The sequence below is a fragment of the Pimephales promelas genome, chromosome 9, assembly GCF_988280905.1.
Source record: "Pimephales promelas chromosome 9, fPimPro1.hap1.1, whole genome shotgun sequence".
In the NCBI taxonomy this organism is placed as follows: domain Eukaryota; kingdom Metazoa; phylum Chordata; class Actinopteri; order Cypriniformes; family Leuciscidae; genus Pimephales; species Pimephales promelas.
The window spans coordinates 6,043,698-6,065,350 of record NC_142777.1 but is presented as its reverse complement, the minus strand read 5'-3'; the positions used below and the strand labels follow the sequence as shown (position 1 = coordinate 6,065,350).

The 21,653-nt window shown below is 38.6% G+C and overlaps 1 protein-coding gene across 1 annotated transcript in view; it reads left to right on the top strand.

The window, feature by feature from the left end:
* The window catches only part of LOC148977474 (uncharacterized), a 33,416-nt gene extending 18,152 nt beyond the window's left edge, over nucleotides 1–15,264 (top strand). The window contains 3 exon segments of the mRNA XM_089135225.1: nucleotides 7,932–8,010; nucleotides 13,776–13,940; nucleotides 13,943–15,264. Of these exon segments, the coding sequence (XP_088991351.1) occupies nucleotides 7,932–8,010; nucleotides 13,776–13,940; nucleotides 13,943–15,264 (1,566 nt within the window).
* Nucleotides 15,265–21,653: the final 6,389 nt, after the last annotated feature.

Sequence of the window (21,653 nt, the reverse complement as noted above, 5' to 3'; positions counted from 1 at the left end):
ATTGGCTGTGAGACTTCAGTGTAAATGCCCACTGTTGTGATTGGCTGTGAGACTTCAGTGTAAACACCCACTGTTGTGATTGGCTGTGAGACTTCAGTGTAAATGCCCACTGTTGTGATTGGCTGTCAGACTTCAGTGAAAACGCCCACTGTTGTGATTGGCTGTGAGACTTCAGTGTAAATGCCCACTGTTGTGATTGGCTGTGAAACTTCAATGTAAACGCCCACTGGTGTTACTGGCTGTGAGACTTCAGTGTAAACACCCACTGTTGTGATTGGCTGTGAGACTTCAGTGTAAACGCCCACTGTTGTGATTGGCTGTGAAACTTCAATGTAAACGCCCACTGGTGTTACTGGCTGTGAGACTTCAGTGTAAACACCCACTGTTGTGATTGGCTGTGAGACTTCAGTGTAAACGCCCACTGCTGTGACTGGCTTTGAGACTTTAGTGTAAACGCCCACTGTTGTGATTGGCTGTGAGACTTCAGTGTAAACGCCCACAGTTGTGACTGGCTTTGAGACTTCAGTGTAAACGCCCACTGTTGTGATTGGCTGTGAGACTTCAGTGTAAACGCCCACTGTTGTGATTGGCTGTGAGACTTCAGTGAAAACGCCCACTGTTGTGATTGGCTGTGAGACTTCAGTGTAAATGCCCACTGTTGTGATTGGCTGTGAGACTTCAGTGTAGAGACCTGCGCGGGACACAATTTTCAGACCCGCTCCCGCCCGCTCCCGCAGTGTTCAGTCCCGCTCCCTCCCGCTCCCGCAAAGATTTGTCATTTTTAGTCCCGCTCCCGCCCGCATCTGTGATATAATGTCCCGCTCCCGCCCGCACTTTCTGACGAAAGGTCTTGGCCCTGGGGAAAAAAAATGCGTGCTCACAAAATTCCTTACCAATACTTGGTAACATATTTATTGGTAAGCCTGCATAATCAACCATACAAAACATTAAACAGGCATCAGTAACGAACGCCAACAAAGATAACATTAATCGGCCGAAATTCCATTAGGCTTAACATGTAACAAAATATATATATATATATATATATTCGATTAGGTAATATTATTATCTATCTAATATATATAATTCGATAATGCTCCTGTCACATTATAGGCTAGCCATGAAACATTGCGACTAAAAAACTATTTGGGCTTTGAGCCGCTCAGTGCAGGTGTTAAACTGAAAATAGCCTGTGTGCCTACCTTTTAATTTTAATAATAATAATATAATAATAATAATAATATGAATATGAATAGAATAATATGAATAATAATAATAAGAAGAAGAAAAAAAAAACTCAGCAGGTCGCTACCAGCATGTCTAAATGAAAATGATCAAAATAAAGGTAAAAGAAGCAGATAATGTTCCTGTCACATTATAGGCTAGCCATGAACTAAAACATTGTGACTAAAAAACTATGTGGGCTTTGAGCCGCTCAGTGCAGGTGTTAAAATGAAATAGCCCGTGTGCCTACCACAAGTACTTTAGAGAAGTAACGTAACTTACATCTGAAGCGCTTAGGCCTCTATCTGAAGCACTAGAGGCGCTCTGTTCCTCGTCCATGCTGTCTATTTTGAACTTGAACTAGCTTTCGAATTCGAACACGGAGCAGCGGGAAGGAATTGTCTCTAAACAAGTGTGCGACTGTGCGTGAGATTATGCCCCGCCCTACCCGACAATATTCACAAGTTTAGGCTGCTTAAAACGTTTTTATTGCTGCCAATCAGAATCTCCCTCACAACTACAAATTATGTACGCTACTTTATTCATTTATATATTTTATTTTACACTCATATTTAATTTGCGGGAGTGCAGCGCATCATCCCTCACGACCGCACCCGCAAGTGCACCTCATCATCCCGCCCGCTCCCGCATTGACCTTTCAAAATTTCTCCCGCGCCGCACTGTTTTGCGTCGCGACCCGCGGGTCCCGCGGGAGTCCCGCGGGGGTGCAGACCTCTACTTCAGTGTAAACACCCACTGTTGTGATTGGCTGTAAGACTTCAGTGTAAACGCCCACTGTTGTGATTGGCTGTGAAACTTCAATGTAAACGCCCACTGGTGTTACTGGCTGTGAGACTTCAGTGTAAACGCCCACTGCTGTGATTGGCTCTGAGGCTTCAGTCTAAACGTCCACTGTTGTGATTGGCTGTGAGACTTCAGTGAAAACGCCCACTGTTTTGATTGGCTGCGAGACTTCAGTATAAACGCCCACTGTTATGATTGGCTGTGAGACTTCAGTGTAAACGCCCACTGATGTGACTGGCTGTGAGACTTCAGTGTAAACCCCCACTGTTGTGATTGGCTGTGAGACTTCAGTGTAAACACCCACTGCCGTGATTGGCTGTAAGACTTCAGTGTGAACGCCCACTGTTGTGACTGGCTGTGAGACTTCAGTGTAAACGCCCACTGTTGTGATTGGCTGTGAGACTTCAGTGTAAACGCCCACTGTTGTGACTGGCTGTGAGACTTCAGTGTAAACACCCACTGTTGTGATTGGCTGTGAGACGTCAGTGTAAACGCCCACTGTTGTGATTGGCTGTGAGACTTCACTGTAAACGCCCACTGTTGTGATTGGCTGTGAAACTTCAATGTAAACGCCCACTGGTGTTACTGGCTGTGAGACTTCAGTGTAAACACCCACTGTTGTGATTGGCTGTGAGACTTCAGTGTAAATGCCCACTGTTGTGATTGGCTGTCAGACTTCAGTGAAAACGCCCACTGTTGTGATTGGCTGTGAGACTTCAGTGTAAATGCCCACTGTTGTGATTGGCTGTGAAACTTCAATGTAAACGCCCACTGGTGTTACTGGCTGTGAGACTTCAGTGTAAACACCCACTGTTGTGATTGGCTGTGAGACTTCAGTGTAAACGCCCACTGTTGTGATTGGCTGTGAAACTTCAATGTAAACGCCCACTGGTGTTACTGGCTGTGAGACTTCAGTGTAAACACCCACTGTTGTGATTGGCTGTGAGACTTCAGTGTAAATGCCCACTGCTGTGACTGGCTTTGAGACTTCAGTGTAAACGCCCACTGTTGTGATTGGCTGTGAGACTTCAGTGTAAACGCCCACAGTTGTGACTGGCTTTGAGACTTCAGTGTAAACGCCCACTGTTGTGATTGGCTGTGAGACTTCAGTGTAAACGCCCACTGTTGTGATTGGCTGTGAGACTTCAGTGAAAACGCCCACTGTTGTGATTGGCTGTGAGACTTCAGTGTAAATGCCCACTGTTGTGATTGGCTGTAAGACTTCAGTGTAAACGCCCACTGTTGTGATTGGCTGTGAAACTTCAATGTAAACTCCCACTGGTGTTACTGGCTGTGAGACTTCAGTGTAAATGCCCACTGTTGTGATTGGCTGTGAGACTTCAGTGTAAACGCCCACTGCTGTGATTGGCTGTCAGACTTCAGTGTAAACACCCACTGTTGTGATTGGCTGTGAAACTTCAATGTAAACGCCCACTGGTGTAACTGGCTGTGAGACTTCAGTGTAAATGCCCACTGTTGTGATTGGCTGTGAGACTTCAGTGTAAACACCCACTGTTGTGATTGGCTGTAAGACTTCAGTGTAAACGCCCACTGTTGTGATTGGCTGTGAAACTTCAATGTAAACGCCCACTGGTGTTACTGGCTGTGAGACTTCAGTGTAAATGCCCACTGTTGTGATTGGCTGTGAGACTTCAGTGTAAACGCCCACTGCTGTGATTGGCTGTGAGGCTTCAGTCTAAACGTCCACTGTTGTGATTGGCTGTGAGACTTCAGTGAAAACGCCCACTGTTTTGATTGGCTGCGAGACTTCAGTATAAACGCCCACTGTTATGATTGGCTGTGAGACTTCAGTGTAAACGCCCACTGGTGTGACTGGCTGTGAGACTTCAGTGTAAACACCCACTGTTGTGATTGGCTGTGAGACTTCAGTGTAAACACCCACTGCCGTGATTGGCTGTAAGACTTCAGTGTGAACGCCCACTGTTGTGACTGGCTGTGAGACTTCAGTGTAAACGCCCACTGTTGTGATTGGCTGTGAGACTTCAGTGTAAACGCCCACTGTTGTGACTGGCTGTGAGACTTCAGTGTAAACACCCACTGTTGTGATTGGCTGTGAGACGTCAGTGTAAAGGCCCACTGTTGTGATTGGCTGTGAGACTTCAGTGTAAACGCCCACTGTTGTGATTGGCTGTGAGACTTCACTGTTGTGATTGGCTGTGAGACTTCAGTGTAAATGCCCACTGTTGTGATTGGCTGTGAGACTTCAGTGTAAATGCCCAATGCTGTGATTTGCTAACATCATGCATATGAAATAAGTATTACATGTGGAACCCTCTTGAGTATGTTTACTACGTTTTTACTATAACAGCTGTCAAGATTAACTAACTGTGAATCATTCATTTGAATCATCATGGGTAACAATTTATTTCGATAGTCCACATATGTTTACATACATAAAACCAATCAATGTTATTTAGTTCAACATGACAAAATGTTAGAATATAATCGTTATTCTTAATCGTTATTAGAATATAATAATTATATAATAAGAATGTATGTTATTCTAATGTTGATCTAGTTTACTGCTAGTCTTGTATAGCTAACAAACAACCTAACTACCAACATTTAAGACACTCAAATGCTGTTTAGTGTGATAGTGTAACTGTTAGAGGAAGTGAAACAGTGCTTTGTTACCTCAAGCTTAAAGGGATAGTTCACTTTGCAATTATTTTTTGGTATGTTTTAGCTTACCTCAAGGGCATCCAAGATGTAGGTGTCTTTGTTTCCACAGTATTTTCAATTTTGATATTTTTAGGTCAAACCGTTCGTGTCTGTCAGTCATATAATGCAGGTCTATGGTCACCACCTCAGCATGCACAGAGAAGTCAAAATTAAACATGATTTAATGACTCGTAAACGTAAGTACACATTGATGGCCTAAGACACGAAACGGGCGGTTTGTGTGAGAAAATGAATGGTATTTATATCGGTTTTACCTCTTGTAACCACAGCCACGTCCAACTGATCTGAGGGCGCGGGCGTAATGATCGTCCAAGTGATCTGAGGCCACAGTAGAGCAAGGAATTAGGTCATGTCGGCTTGCTACGCCATTCCTGCCCCATAGGCCGGATATGTGCGTCTTTTTGCTCCATTGGTGCCCCAACATACGGTTAACCTTGTTTATTTGTTTATTTAAACAAACACCCCTCCGGCACCAGGTGAGGCAGTTCGCCCGGCGCCAGGTCTATTACCTCTCATAGAGTTGTTATTAGACTGGGTGGCCTTACAGTGGTCCAAACGGCGACCCATTTTTTTTCAAGTTCCAGCTACACTCCGGGTTAGCTCCGTGTCTTTCCCTCAATAGACGTGTTCTGTTGTCCCTGCTGGGTACGCTCCCACCACTTGGGCTGGGACTACCTCAGGGACTGCCATTATGTTTCACTACCCCACGGGTTAGTACATATGTGTATTCCAGTACCTCCTTCAGGTGGGTGGGTGCTCTGAGTATTCTCTGAGTTACAGTTCATTTTCAGATGCGTTTCAGAATTCGCTGACAGAGAACGCAGAACTCGCATGATGTGTATTTTTCTTTATTTGACAAAAGCACAACAATTTGTTTTTATTGTGAATATCTACAAAAAAATATAGACACTTGTCAGCATCTAATGATGTACAATACTTATATGCATGACAAAAATCGACTGAGTTATTTGAGGGGTTTTTTTCACTCATAAGAAAAAAAGCAAGCCAATCACACCGGCGACCCCAGAGGGTTAATGTTGTGAGCATATTTTTCTGCTGGAGGTCCTGGACTTGTTCAGATGCATGGCATTGTGGATTCTATCAAATATCAATAGATAAAAAATCAAAACCTGACGCCTTCTGCTAGAAATCCTACACATCAAAAACTCCAGTGTTAAATTAACTCTCCTGGGAGTTTATTTGACTCCAGACTCAAGAGTGTTAAAGTGTTAAAATATGAGTGTTAAATTAACACTCAAGAGTGTTAAAGTTAATGAGCTAATTAAGTGATTAATTTAGTGATAATTGACCATCATTGAAGACACCTGATGATCACAGGCAGAATCGCTGAAGAAGAAAAATCTCATTTTCGAAGTCACCATAATGGTGATCATTATTTGCTTAGAGAAAAGGTGATCAGGTGGTGCTGATTATGGTTTGACATAACTCACTAAGCAAAATGATGTCCAAAAGATGTTTTTCAATGTCTTTGTCACAAAAGGCAGAGTTTGAAAAGACTTCCACTAAGGGGCCAGAATGAAAGTTTTTATGACGTCTTTTTTGACATGTTCTGGACATCTGAAAAAGACGTTAATGGATCCTTCGTGCAAGGTTAAAAACTAGTTCAAATGTGGCCATTCTCAACATTATTTATGGTCTATACTGGTTTATACTGTTTCTGGACCAAATAAACACTCTCAGGATGCATTAAATTAAAACTTATGTTTATTTTTTTTCCTTACATTGTTTAGATGGTGATATTTATTTCATTTTGAGTCACCATTGTGGTGATCAGTGTTTGCTTTAGTTGGGCTCTTGGTCCCAATAATTGGTATTCTAGCTTTTCTTTGGCTGTTGTAACTGTGTGTTTGAATAACACCATTGTTGTGACAGAGAAAGCCAAGAAAATTGGCTCTCATCAGCTCCTTGTCGGTTGTTGACGATGATGATGATGATGATGATGATGATGATGATGATGAAATCAATATAAAGTGGGCATTTAACGTTGTGTTTAGACTTTTGTGTTTGTATCTGGAGTTTATAACCACCAATCTTGTGGAACTGCATTATTTGGCCTAGTAGTTGGACAAAAAGCAAATTTACACAATGTTTTGAGAAAATGTACCATCTAGTCACACACAGACATCAAGATTTTGCATATGATTCACAAAAATGGTGACAATAAATAAAAAAAATGCTTCATGCCGCAATGCATGATGGGTAGCTTTCATAGTACAAAACATCCTCGATTCCCAGGCTTTTTTGTTTTGGTTGTCACCGTCGTTGAGAATCATATGCAAAATCTTGATATCTGTGTGTGACTATGTGTTTCAATTTCTTAAAACATATTGTATGCATTGGTCATTATAAAGTTACTGGTCCAAATAATGCAGTTCTACGAGATGAATAATTATAAATTTCAGATATAAAAACATAAGTTTAGATGATTTTGTCATCATCAGCAAGCATCTGAAGACATCTAATTTTTAATTTTCTTGGCTTTCTCTGCACAATCAATGGTGTTATGCAAACAGTTACAACAGCCAAAGAAAAGCTAAAGTAAGAAGAATTGGGACCAAGAGCCCAACTAAAGCAAACACGCATCACCACAATGGTGACTTAAAATGAAACAAATATCACCATCTAAACCACATCTAAACAATGTAAATAAACTAATTTATTTCAAATTGTAAATTTAATGCATCCTGAGAGTGTTTCTTCGGTCCAGAAACAGTTTAAATTGTCTAAATAAGACCATGAGTTATGTTGAAAACATGTTGAACTTGTTTTTAACCTTGTACGAAGGATCCATTAATGTCTATATCGGACGTGCCGAACACGTCACAAAAAGATGTCATGAAAACTTTCATTCCAGCCCCTCAGTGGATCAGCCCCATCAGACTTTTGTGACAAAAACAATATCTAAAGTATAAAATGTAAGGGTTGACAGACTGCCCCACTGAAGCAAACACTGATCTCCATAATGGTGACTTATAATTTTGATTTTTCACTTTCAGTGATTCTACTTGTTAACATCAGGTGTCTTCAATGTTGGTCAATCATTGCTCAATTAATCACTTAATTATCTCATTAACTTTAACACTGCTTCAGAGTTAATTTAACACTCTTGAGTGTGGAGTCATATAAACTCCCAGGAGAGTTAATTTAACACTGGAGTTTTTGCTGTGTATAATGGGCAGTTGTTGGATCTTCCATCAGGATCTGGAAATCTGAAGGATCTGGAGAGATTCTGTGAGGAGGAATTGTCTCTGATCTCTTGTCAGGTGTTTGTTGTTGTTGTTGTTGTTTTTAGCAAAAGGAGATTGCAAAAAGTAATTAATAAAAGGGTGCCAATAATTGTGGCCAATGTGTTTTGAAGAAAAACATTTATTTAATCATTTTATTTCCCGTGATTTTTACATCACGGCTCTGTTCGTTGTTTGGCCGGCTGTTTTCAGGCCGGAGGAAAACTGAGAGACATGTTGATATCTCAGACTAAGTACAGAAGCTAACTGAAATTGAGCGGAAGTACGAAGTCTGACATAGTCATTCTAAGTCCATGCAGGAGTGCTTGTACTTTTGTTTGCTAGCTTGAAAATATGGAACATTTATAATGTAAACAATAAAAAAAATATAAGACATATTACACAATATCTCTTTAAATGTGTGTTTATGCTGCATGCAGTGTTGCATGAACGCGTTCGTATTTTGGGCGAACGTGAACTGAACGTACTGAATTACTGCCTGATGAACGTAACTGTGAACGTGTTTATTCTGGTGTCTATGAACGCATGCTCTCACAGTTTAATTTCGTTCAATAGGGTGCCAGATTTCTACTGAACCTTTCAGGTGAAAACCCATCTAAAACACACGTAAACAGGCATAAGTATGTAGTGAAAAAACACCCAATCTGGCAACACAAGAGACCAGTGTCACACCGTAGCCGTCGTCGACAAAAGAAGCGAGCGAGGAGGCGTTGTATGATCATTTAAACAGATTTTATGAAGAGGTCGGTGAGGCTGGGACAACCCAGCTAGCAGGGAACATTCTTAGAACATTGGCTAACATTGCCTATTTGGTTAATGTTTTAAAGAAATGTTCAAATAATGTTTCTAGGATGTTTTCTCATTTAAAATACATTTTTTATAAGGTTAAATGTAAACTAAGATATAACGTTTTAACTGTACTATTTTGAGGATGTTTTGGGAAAATTGTTGAGATAAAAGATTATATAACAATGTTCGATAATAACTAAGGAGGAACATTATCAAATCAATGTTCACAAAATGCTGAAGCAAAAGCGTTATTGAAGACACCTGATGTTAACAAGCAGAATCACTGAAGGAGAAAATCACAAATTGTAAGCCACCGTTATGGAGATCAGTGTCTGCTTTATTTGGGCTCTTGTCCCTTATGCTTTCACTTTATGTTTTTTTTTTGTCTGCTGTTATTGATTTATAACAATCAAATGAACAAAGAAAAGTGTGATCTAAAAGTTATGGTTATGTTTTGACATAATCATGCTGTGATCTTAAAATGAAACTTATTCAGATGATTTGGTTTAACTTTATAGCAACAGTTTAGTGGTTCTACAGCATATGATAATCACTATTTTTCTTTTAATATAAAACATTTAATAAAAATTATTCTGATCAAATCACTTTCATGTTTATTTAGAAACACAGACATCAATAATCAGCCTGTGCATCTCAACTGTGGTGACAATAATAATCCTTGTTGCCACCAATCAAAACTCATTAATGGCTCCCATCATGCATTGCGGTGTGAATAAATTATGATCTGAATTGTCTATGTAATTTACTTTTCCTAATTAAATATTCTGCTCGTCACCATAGTTGGCATGGTGACGGAATCTTGAGGTCTGTGTGTGCCTATAAGAAAGATTTGTTTTAAAAAAAACAACTTAATAATATAAGGGTCAAGAATCCAACTAATGCAAACACTGATCACCATAACGGTGGCTTACAATTTTAGATTTTCTCCTTCAGTGGTTCTGCTTGTTATCATCAGGTGTCTTCAATAATGTTCAATCATCACTAAATTAATCACTTAATTATCTCATTAACTTTTATCACTGGAGTTTTTGCTGTGTTCCTTTTCTAGGAGAAATTCTGGGAACCAAAATAAAACTACCCACTGAAAACATTATTAGAACTTTGTGGTATGTATGTTCCCAGAACGTTTTTAGAACAAAATATTTCTAGCTGGGAAATCTTACATTTCTGCGCAAATTGCCCGTCGATAATATAGTTGTCTGTGGTTGTATATGGGCTGTGGCAATAAAAAAAAAAATACTTGCAACCTATGGAAAAAAGAACTATGAATGAACTAGTTTATTTTAAAATGTGCGAACTGGCTTTATGCACAGCTGCACTCCTGAACTTAAGCCAGATCCTTGTTTGCTGTCTGCCATTATTGGCCAAGCTTGATTAATTCCGGTGTGTCTGATTATTGTTGCCGTGACTACTGAGGTCAGGCACACCTGAACTAATCAGTTTGTCCAATAATGGCCAGGGCAGTCTCATCCCAAGACGTCATATAACTGAAGAGTTCAGATGCAAAAGCCTCTAAATGCCATTTGAAATTTTCTTCTTTAATGATGATTTTTATCAAACTTGTATATTTAAGTTCAGTAATTTCACTTAAATAACAATTAATAGGTAATTACCATTGCCATTTAAGTGAAATCACTGAACTTAAATATACAAGCTTGATAAAAATGATCATTTTAGAGGCTTTTGCATCTGAACTCTTCAACTGATGTCTTTGGACGTCTTTTGACCATACAGTACGTCAACATCCGGCTTTTTAGGGTAGGCCTACCCTTAAACATCGGTTAGATGACGTTATCGGCAGTGTTGTGCAAGTTACTTCCAAACTGTAATACATTAGGTATTACTTGTTGCTGTTATTTAAAAGTAATTCATTACCTTACAATATTACTGTCTCAGAATTGTAATGCGTTACATTACTCATGTATTAGTTTTGAGTTACTTTCACCAAAATAACTAAGTAGAACTTAACTTTTGGGCTGTAACGATATGCAATATGAAACCGAAATCGCCATTCGCCACACGACTCAGATCCACGAACCTACAGAATCACGACACACCTCTTCCAACTCCCAGCGTTATTCTCCTTACCGTCCAGATCCAATGCTGCCTTATCTTTAAATTAGGCTATTAGTATTATTTGAAGTTAACATTATAAAATACGTAGACCTACACCAAAAAACTAGTTGAGGATAAATTATTTAAAATTGGCTTTATGCCCAGCTGCACTACTTCCTGAACTTCAGCCAGCTCCTTGTTTCCTGTCTGCCATTATTGGTCAAAATGATTAATTCAGGTGTGCTTGACCTCAGTAGTCACGGCAACAATAATCAGACACACCTGAATGAATCAATTTGGCCAATAATGGCAGACAGGAAACAAGGAGCTGGCTGAAGTTCAGGAAGTTTGTGCAGCTGGGCATAAAGCCAATTGGGGAAGTCCAGCATTATGGACATGACATTTGCAGTCAAAACATGAAATAAAAATTCTCAGAAAATACATGTATTGAAACGTATATAGGCTACTTCCTTAAAGGACTCCAGACATTAGGCAAATATCAGTCTATGTTTTATTTTTAATATTGGGGAAAAGACACACATTCATGCGTGACAAAAAAATTGGAGGCAAAATATATTTTTTGTAATTCTGTTAATTACACTGCGCAAATCAGATGAGGAAGGGTTGGCTCTCCAGTCTCCATAGAACTTAAAATATTCATTTTATTTTAGTTTTCGTGTTCGCATTTATGAGGAAAAAACAATGTTACAGACGAGACCGCTCTGAACTGGCACTAAAAGACTGCTTTAAAACTTTCACATAGTCTGTTGCCTTTAAGAAGTAAAAGCAGACAATACACTGTAATACAACTGTAATACAAGCCTCACTGAACATGTAATGAGTAAAATATTACTGAAAATTGATTAGTAATGCCTTACACTACTGCGTTACAGCAAAAAGTAATATGTTACTGTAATGTATTACTTTTGTAATGCGTTACTCCCAACACTGGTTATCGGATCCTAACCCTACCCCAGACCTAAACCTACCCCTAACCGACATTAAAGGTAAAGCGTCAGTTGTATGACGGCCCGGGATCGTCCTGTAACCGACATTTAAGGGGACCCTAAAAAGGCGGATGTTGACGTATGTAGGGCTGAAACGATTTCTCGAGTTATTCGAGTTACTCAATTACAAAAATTCCTCGAGGCAAAAAATCTGCCTCGAAGCCTCGTTAAATTCCTATGACGCGCACTTTACGCGCACGCAGGGATCTGATTGTTTCACACGGACCGTTATTCAGGAAGCACACCATAGCGCATGATACATTTGACTTCATAAATGGCAGAGAATATCTAAAGTTTGTGATCATTATATGTTTATAAAGGGAGACAACAAGATGCAATGTGTCTGCAAAGTATACCTGGCAGGGCTGCCAACTCTCACGCATTCAGCGTGACACTCGCGCAATTCGATTTCTCACGCTGAAGTGTCAATCCCTACGGTCAAATGCCTGAAAGATGAGTTCGTCTATCTACCTGTTGAGCCATCGTGATCGACTAGTTTTACCGCCGCATATTAATTCGCAAGTTAAAATATGCTGTAATCTAGTGCGAGCGCATATGCGAGATGTTGAGCTCCTAACCGCGGCTCGCGCACGACGGCAGAGAGGTAAGCAAGCGCGTGCACCCATGTCTCTCTCACGCGCCAGTCAGACCAATTGCGGCAATTCATCATATGCTTAAACTTTTATGTAGCCACGCAACAAAAATTTCAGCATACATTCACCGGGACGTGATGGAGGAACAAATATTGTGAGACACACACACACACACTCTGATGTTTGTCTTGAGATTACAGTTGAAAAAGTCTGATTCTTATTTATAACTGTTTTATTTCCATTTATTTATTTTTTTATAATTTGTACACATTTGTGTACCTGTTTGGGTTGATATTTTATATTAATTTATTTTTGCTTACAGGTGGGTAATTTGCAGAAGGTGCAATCCTTTTTTTGTAATGTTGTATTAAGAAGACAAAACTAAGGCCAAATGGGCTTTACTATTTAAGTTTGTATTCAAAGTTTTACATGTTATGGGCTACATGTAACAGGTTTTACAGTATTGTTTTAACTGTATTGTTATATGATTGTTGGCACTGGCACTTATAAACACTAAATGGGTAAAAATTGCAATAATTAGTTGTGGAGCCAAATGTTGCAGTTGGAATAAATACCTCTATTTTTTTAAAGGAATAAAAGCCAAACACCTTATCATTTTCGTAATACATTATTTGTTTTGGTTGCTTAAAAACACACAAACAAATTATCCGATTACTCGATTAATCGATCGATTAAGTGCTAGATTAATCGATTACAAAAAGAATCGATAGCTGCAGCCCTAGACGTATGGTCAAAAGACGTCCCAAGACGTCAGTTATATGACTTCTTGGGATGAGACTGTGTTATAATGGCAGACACAGGAAACAAGGAGCTGGCTTAAGTTCAGTAAGTAGTGCAGCTGTGCATAAAGCCAATTGAACTTTGAACTAGTTCATGTAGAAAGTGAACTTTCCCAACAATGGGTGCATGAGTAAATGTATATCCAATATATTCCACATACAGTACTATATCTGATCACATATATTATGAAGTGTATTGCTTAATGTTAACTTACATAAATTATGATATATTAAATATATTGTCACATAATATTCAATACATGAAAAGCAGTAATTCCTTATATATTATTCAGTATATTGTAATATATTAACATAATACATTATTCTGTATATTTTCAAATATACTGTCAAACCATGTAATATTGATCATTCATATATATGGAAATATATTTTCTTTTCACATGGGATTATAGATATAACATCATGAATTTCTATAATCAATATAATAATATACAAATACAATTGATGAGATAATTGTTTTGTGTGTGACTGTCCTTCTTTTGTTGTTAGCAGGTGTAACACACGATGATGATGATGATGATGACGTTGATAATGATGTGAGGATTGTACTGCTGGGAAAGATGGGTGTTGGGAAAAGTGCATCAGGAAACACCATACTGAGAAGAAAAGCATTTAAATCAACTATTAAATCAATTTCAGTGACCAGAGGGTGTCAGAAAGAATCAACTATGTTCAACAGAAGACTACTGTGATCGACACTCCAGGCCTGTATGATATGTCTGGAGTTGACATTGACGAGATCAGAAAGGAGATTGTGATATGCATCTCAATGGCAGCACCTGGTCCACATGTGTTTCTGCTGGTGATTCAACTGGGTCGATTCACTCAAGAGGAGAAAGATGCAGTGAAAATGATTCAGGAAACTTTTGGAGACAATACTAGAATGTACACCATGGTGCTTTTCACCAGAGGAGATGAACTTAGTGGAATAAGAATTCAAGATTTCATTGAAGAGAATGATAGCTTACAGGACCTCATCCATCAGTGTGGAAAGAGATACCATGTGTTCAGTAATAATGAGACTGAAGATCAGACACAGGTTTCTGAGCTGCTGGAGAAGATTGATCATATGGTAAAAACAAATGGAAATGTCTACACCAATGAGATGTTCCAGCGGGTGGACAAGAACATCAAAGAGGAACAAAATACATTACTGGAAGAGAGAGAAGAAGAGATCAATATAAAAAAGGAAGAGCTGAGAGCCAAATATGAAGCAGAAATCGAACAAATGAAGAAAGAAAGTGAGAGAGAAATCCAGGAGATGCAGAATGAATTGAAAAAAAGTGAGAAGTTCAAAAACATAAAAGAGGAAATCAAGAAAGAAACGGATGAGAATCTACAAGAAGAGTTGCAGAGAAAATTGGAGGAGCAGCAGAAACTATTTGAAGAGGAGAAGAAAAGGCAAGAAAATGCTCTAGAAGACCATCAAAAGAATTTCATAAAATACCTGGAAGAAAAACATGAGAAAGACAAAAAAAAATTGCTAAAGACAATTCAACATGAGACAAGAGAACAAGCAGAGAATGAATATCTTGCACAACTTGAGAGAGAAGTGGATGAAGGTTTGAAAGAAACTGGACAAAAATACAAGACAGAAAAAACTGCAGCGTTACAAGTTGATGAAGCAAAACTTGCATATAGATCCAAACGAGCTTTTAACTTGAAATCCTATATCAATGAGATACTCCAGCAGGTGGAGCAGAAACACAAGATGAGACTTATAGAAAAAGAGCTGAAATGCAAAAATGAAGAAGCAAGGGGAAAAAAAGCGGAAGAATATGAGAAAGAAATACAAGTGACGCAGAATTTATTTAAAAAAAGAGAAGATGAGCTTAGAAAGGAAACCGAAGAGATCAAGGAAAATATCAAGGAAACAAACGTTAAGAATCTAGAGCAGCAACTGGCTTTATGTTTGCAAGATATTGGAAACCAACTCGACAATAAACTGAATGGGTTTTTTCAGAAGCATAACTTTAAGTAGATGATTTCTCCTGACATGAACTGATTTCTCCAGCTAGGTATAAGTAGTCTGATTTATGGTTTTATGAATTGTTTTACGACAAAAATATGATATGATAACAGGTGGTATGTGACCTTTAACCATGTGTGTGTGTGTGTGTGTATGTCGAAAATCTGCTTGGTGTGACTGATAGGATTATTTTCCAGGAGATGTTATTATTATAGCTGGATAATGTTCACTGAACGATGAAATTATGAACAGAGATTGTTGGATATGATTTTCAGATGGATCAGTATCGTCCATAATGTTTGTGATGAGCGGTCTGCCAATTAAAATGAGTTTAAAGAAAAAGAATTGATGACAAATAAAGCTTATAAAATATATGAAATAAGATGTTAATTTTATTAAGTATTTTAAAGTAAGTTTAAACGTGTTGAACTGTTTTCATTACACGAGAGTAGATGTTAAGACAAGCAGTGGCATGGGTTTGATTTTAAAATTGGTGGGGACGGGGGCATAGATGTATAAATATATTTCAAGTTTTGATCAAAATTATTGCTAGGGATATATGCTTGTCACTGCATATCGGTCTAGGGGTGTAACGGTTCACAAAATTCACGGTTCGGTTCCATACGATGCACTTGTGTCACGGTTCGGAACGGTTTGGTACGTTTCCGATACAGCAAAAAGAAAGAAATAACAGAGAAATTTCCTTGATTTAATTTTTTTAATTATATTTCGATTAAAACTAACATCATAAAGTATGATATTTTTTTTTACTTTGAGCAATGATGGAGCTGTAGTATGTAAGAAAAAATGAAGTGGACGTCGAAGATCTCAAAAATGAAATTTATTTACAGCATAGCAGTGGCAAGGCACACAAAGCACCTTGGATTCATCGGCGTCAGAATGAACCCCGAATATTCCAATCTTCAACCTTTTATCCTGTTACTGGCCTCTTAATGTAAATGAAGTTGCTCTTGTCGTAACAGCTGTGTTCTGTCTTTAATCTTCTTTCAAATAAGAACGGCCAAATTTTTAAGGCGATAACATCTCTTTGAAGCCCCCTAATCAAGATGGTTCTTGAATACCTGCTGTCCTTCCCACACTATAGGTGATGTGATTATTTTAAGATTGTAAGGAATTGATTCTATGATAAATAAGCTATTTTAAGTGAAGGAACCTTTCAATATAATCTATATTGGAGTGGAAGTTTGATCGGAGCAGACTGTAATTTCTTACAAGTAGTTATTAACAAAGGTTTATGTGAGTTCAGATTAACATTTGAGGACAGCAATTGTATTCATAATGTCAAAATAAAACCGACGTAATGTTACTTGAAAGCATTATAGCCTACTATTCCTGGAAAAACTACTGTACAGTAGTGGTATACACTCAAAAAAAAATAGCACATTGGTTGAACATGATTTAATCATGGACAGTGGTTCCACGTGATTACACCACATTATCTTAACAACAATGGATGATGTTCAACCAGCTTGAAATATTTGTGTTCATTTAACATGAACAGATCACATTCACTAAACATGATTTAAATACTTATTTTTAACTTGAATTAATGCTTTTTATTGAACTTCAATTAATCATGTTATCTTAAATTTAATCCTTGATCATCAATTCCAATGAATCCCATTTAGTCGAATTACTATCACCTGTTTTCCCCATAATTCAATGATGACTACAGAGGCAGCAAGTATGTAATAAATTATTATTTTTTATTTAATTTTTTTTTTTCAAAAACATTTCAAACACTTATCACACATTAAGTGCCTTGATGTACAAAAAATCTAATCAATAAAGGCATTAAAAATGTGTGAACATAATAGATGAAAGTGTTTTTGTGTCAAATAGTCAAAACATGTTCAAGTTAAATATCAAGGTGTTCAGTCCTTTAGTGATGTGTAAAAAGCTTGGTCTTGAGGGCTTGAACTTTGGTGGAGAGTTTGTGTCCATCAAGCTCCAGGAACACTTTTTGCAGGAGTTCAAAGGTGTATCGAAGTTATCTCCTTCGGATAACTAAGATTTAGGGTATAAATAATCCCAATCAGCAATGCTACACCATTAATTACATTACCAATCCCTTCTAGTGCTGTAACTCCTTCAAGAACGACTCCAACATCCGCAGATTCATCACCAACTTCACATCTGATGACAAAAACGCCCATCACCATTTCTTTGAGTGCAGCTTCATGAACAGTCAATTTTCGGGCGAAAAATTAAGTTTCTCCAATCTTCTCAAAACTTTGGATTCTGATAGAGGGCCATGAGACTTTAACCTGAGTGCAAAAATGGAGGCTCTAGACCCTTCCAGAGCTGAGATATCGAAACTCAAAAATTCAACCCGAAAAAAAAAACGACAGTGGTACCCCTTTCGTTTTTGTTTTTTTTTTCGGGCGAAAAATTAAGTTTCTCCAATCTTCTCAAAACTCTGGATTCTGATAGAGGGCCATGAGACTTTAACCTGAGTGCAAAAATGGAGACTCTAGACTCTTCCAGAGCTGAGATATCGAAACTCAAAAATTCGACCCGAAAAAAAAAACGACAGTGGTACCCCTTTCGTTTTTGTTTTGTTTTTTCGGGCGAAAAATTAAGTTTCTCCAATCTTCTCAAAACTCTGGATTCTGATAGAGGGCCATGAGACTTTAACCTGAGTGCAAAAATGGAGACTCTAGACCCTTCCAGAGCTGAGATATCGAAACTCAAAAATTCGACCCGAAAAAAACAAAAAAAAACGACAGTGTTACCCCTTTCGTTTTTTTTTTTTTGGGGCGAAAAATTAAGTTTCTCCAATCTTCTCAAAACTCTGGATTCTGATAGAGGGCCATGAGACTTTAACCTGAGTGCAAAAATGGAGGCTCTAGACCCTTCCAGAGCTGAGATATCGAAACTCAAAAATACGACCCGAAAAAAAAAAACGACAGTGGTACCCCTTTCGTTTTTTTTTTTCGGCCGAAAAATTAAGTTTCTCCAATCTTCTCAAAACTCTGGATTCTGATAGAGGGCCATGAGACTTTAACCTGAGTGCAAAAATGGAGGCTCTAGACCCTTCCAGAGCTGAGATATCGAAACTCAAAAATTCGACCCGAAAAAAAAAAAAACCGACAGTACCCCTTTCGTTTTTTTTTTTTTGGGGCGAAAAATTCAGTTTCTCCAATCTTCTCAAAACTCTGGATTCTGATAGAGGTCCATGAGACTTTAACCTGAGTGCAAAAATTGAGGCTCTAGACCCTTCCAGAGCTGAGATATCGAAACTCAAAAATTCGACCCGAAAAAAAAAACGACAGTGGTACCCCTTTCGTTTTTTTTTTCGGGCGAAAAATTAAGTTTCTCCAATCTTCTCAAAACTCTGGATTCTGATAGAGGGCCATGAGACTTTAACCTGAAAGCAAAAATGGAAGCTCTAGACCCTTCCAGAGCTGAGATATCGAAACTCAAAAATTCGACCCGAAAAAAATAAAACGACAGTGGTACCCCTTTCGTTTATTTTTTCGGACGAAAAATTAAGTTTCTCCAATCTTCTCAAAACTCTGGATTCTGATAGAGGGCCATGAGACTTTAACCTGAGTGCAAAAATGGAGGCTCTAGACCCTTCCAGAGCTGAGATATCGAAACTCAAAAATTCGACCCGAAAAAAAAAACGACAGTGGTACCCCTTTCGTTTTTTTTTTTTTTTTTCGGGCGAAAAATTAAGTTTCTGCAATCTTCTCAAAACTCTGGATTCTGATAGAGGGCCATGAGACTTTAACCTGAGTGCAAAAATGGAGGCTCTAGACCCTTCCAGAGCTGAGATATCGAAACTCAAAAATTCGACCCGAAAAAAATAAAACGACAGTGGTACCCCTTTCGTTTATTTTTTTTCGGGTGAAAAATTAAGTTTCTCCAATCTTCTCAAAACTCTGGATTCTGATAGAGGGCCATGAGACTTTAACCTGAGTGCAAAAATGGAGGCTCTAGACCCTTCCAGAGCTGAGATATCGAAACTCAAAAATTCGACCCGAAAAAAAAAACCACAGTGGTACCGCTTTCGTGTTTTTTTTTCGGGCGAAAAATTAAGTTTCTCCAATCTTCTCAAAACTCTGGATTCGGATAGAGGGCCATGAGACTTTAACCTGAGTGCAAAAATGGAGGCTCTAGATCCTTCCAGAGCTGAGATATCGAAACTCAAAAATTCGACCCGAAAAAAAAAAACGACAGTGGTACCCCTTTCGTGTTGTTTTTTTTTCGGGCAAAAAATTAAGTTTCTCCAATCTTCTCAAAACTCTGGATTCTGATAGAGGGCCATGAGACTTTAACCTGAGTGCAAAAATGGAGGCTCTAGACCCTTCCAGAGCTGAGATATCGAAACTCAAAAATTCGACCCGAAAAAAAAAACGACAGTGGTACCCCTTTCGTTTTTTGTTTTTTTTTGGGCGAAAAATTAAGTTTCTCCAATCTTCTCAAAACTCTGAATTCTGATAGAGGGCCATGAGACTTTAACCTGAGTGCAAAAATGGAGACTCTAGACCCTTCCAGAGCTGAGATATCGAAACTCAAAAATTCGACCCGAAAAAAAAAAACGACAGTGGTACCCCTTTCGTTTTTTTTTTTTTCGGGCGAAAAATTAAGTTTATCCAATCTTCTCAAAACTCTGGATTCTGATAGAGGGCCATGAGACTTTAACCTGAGTGCAAAAATGGAGGCTCTAGACTCTTCCAGAGCTGAGATATCGAAACTCAAAAATTCGACCCGAAAAAAAAAACGACAGTGGTACCCCTTTCGTTTTTTTTTTGGGGGGGGGGGGGCGAAAAATTAAGTTTCTCCAATCTTCTCAAAACTCTGGATTCTGATAGAGGGCCATGAGACTTTAACCTGAGTGCAAAAATGGAGGCTCTAGACCCTTCCAGAGCTGAGATATCGAAACTCAAAAATTCGACCCGAAAAAAAAAAACGACAGTGGTACCCCTTTCGTTTTTTTTTTTTTTGCCGGGGGAAAAATTAGGTTTCTGCAATCTTCTCAAAACTCTGGATTCTGATAGAGGGCCATGAGACTTTAACCTGAGTGCAAAAATGGAGGCTCTAGACCCTTCCAGAGCTGAGATATCGAAACTCAAAAATTCGACCCGAAAAAAAAAAACGACAGTGGTACCCCTTTCGTTTTTTTTTTTCGGGCGAAAAATTAAGTTTCTCCAATCTTCTCAAAACTCTGGATTCTGATAGAGGGCCATGAGACTTTAACCTGAGTGCAAAAATGGAGGCTCTAGACCCTTCCAGAGCTGAGATATCGAAACTCAAAAATTCGACCCGAAAAAAAAAAACGACAGTGGTACCCCTTTCGTTTTTTTTTTTTTTTTGCCGGGGGAAAAATTAGGTTTCTGCAATCTTCTCAAAACTCTGGATTCTGATAGAGGGCCATGAGACTTTAACCTGAGTGCAAAAATGGAGGCTCTAGACCCTTCCAGAGCTGAGATATCGAAACTCAAAAATTCGACCCGAAAAAAAAAAACGACAGTGGTACCCCTTTCGTTTTTTTTTTTCGGGCGAAAAATTAAGTTTCTCCAATCTTCTCAAAACTCTGGATTCTGATAGAGGGCCATGAGACTTTAACCTGAGTGCAAAAATGGAGGCTCTAGACCCTTCCAGAGCTGAGATATCGAAACTCAAAAATTCGACCCGAAAAAAAAAAACGACAGTGGTACCCCTTTCGTTTTTTTTTTTTCGGGCGAAAAATTAAGTTTCTCCAATCTTCTCAAAACTCTGGATTCTGATAGAGGGCCATGAGACTTTAACCTGAGTGCAAAAATGGAGGCTCTAGACCCTTCCAGAGCTGAGATATCGAAACTCAAAAATTCGACCCGAAAAAAAAAAACGACAGTGGTACCCCTTTCGTTTTTTTTTTTTTTTTCGGGCGAAAAATTAAGTTTCTGCAATCTTCTCAAAACTCTGGATTCTGGTAGAGGGCCATGAGACTTTAACCTGAGTGCAAAAATGGAGGCTCTAGACCCTTCCAGAGCTGAGATATCGAAACTCAAAAATTCGACCCGAAAAAAATAAAACGACAGTGGTACCCCTTTCGTTTTTTTTTTTTTCGGGCGAAAAATTAAGTTTCTGCAATCTTCTCAAAACTCTGGATTCTGATAGAGGGCCATGAGACTTTAACCTGAGTGCAAAAATGGAGGCTCTAGACCCTTCCAGAGCTGAGATATCGAAACTCAAAAATTCGACCCGAAAAAAATAAAACGACAGTGGTACCCCTTTCGTTTATTTTTTTTCGGGTGAAAAATTAAGTTTCTCCAATCTTCTCAAAACTCTGGATTCTGATAGAGGGCCATGAGACTTTAACCTGAGTGCAAAAATGGAGGCTCTAGACTCTTCCAGAGCTGAGATATCGAAACTCAAAAATTCGACCCGAA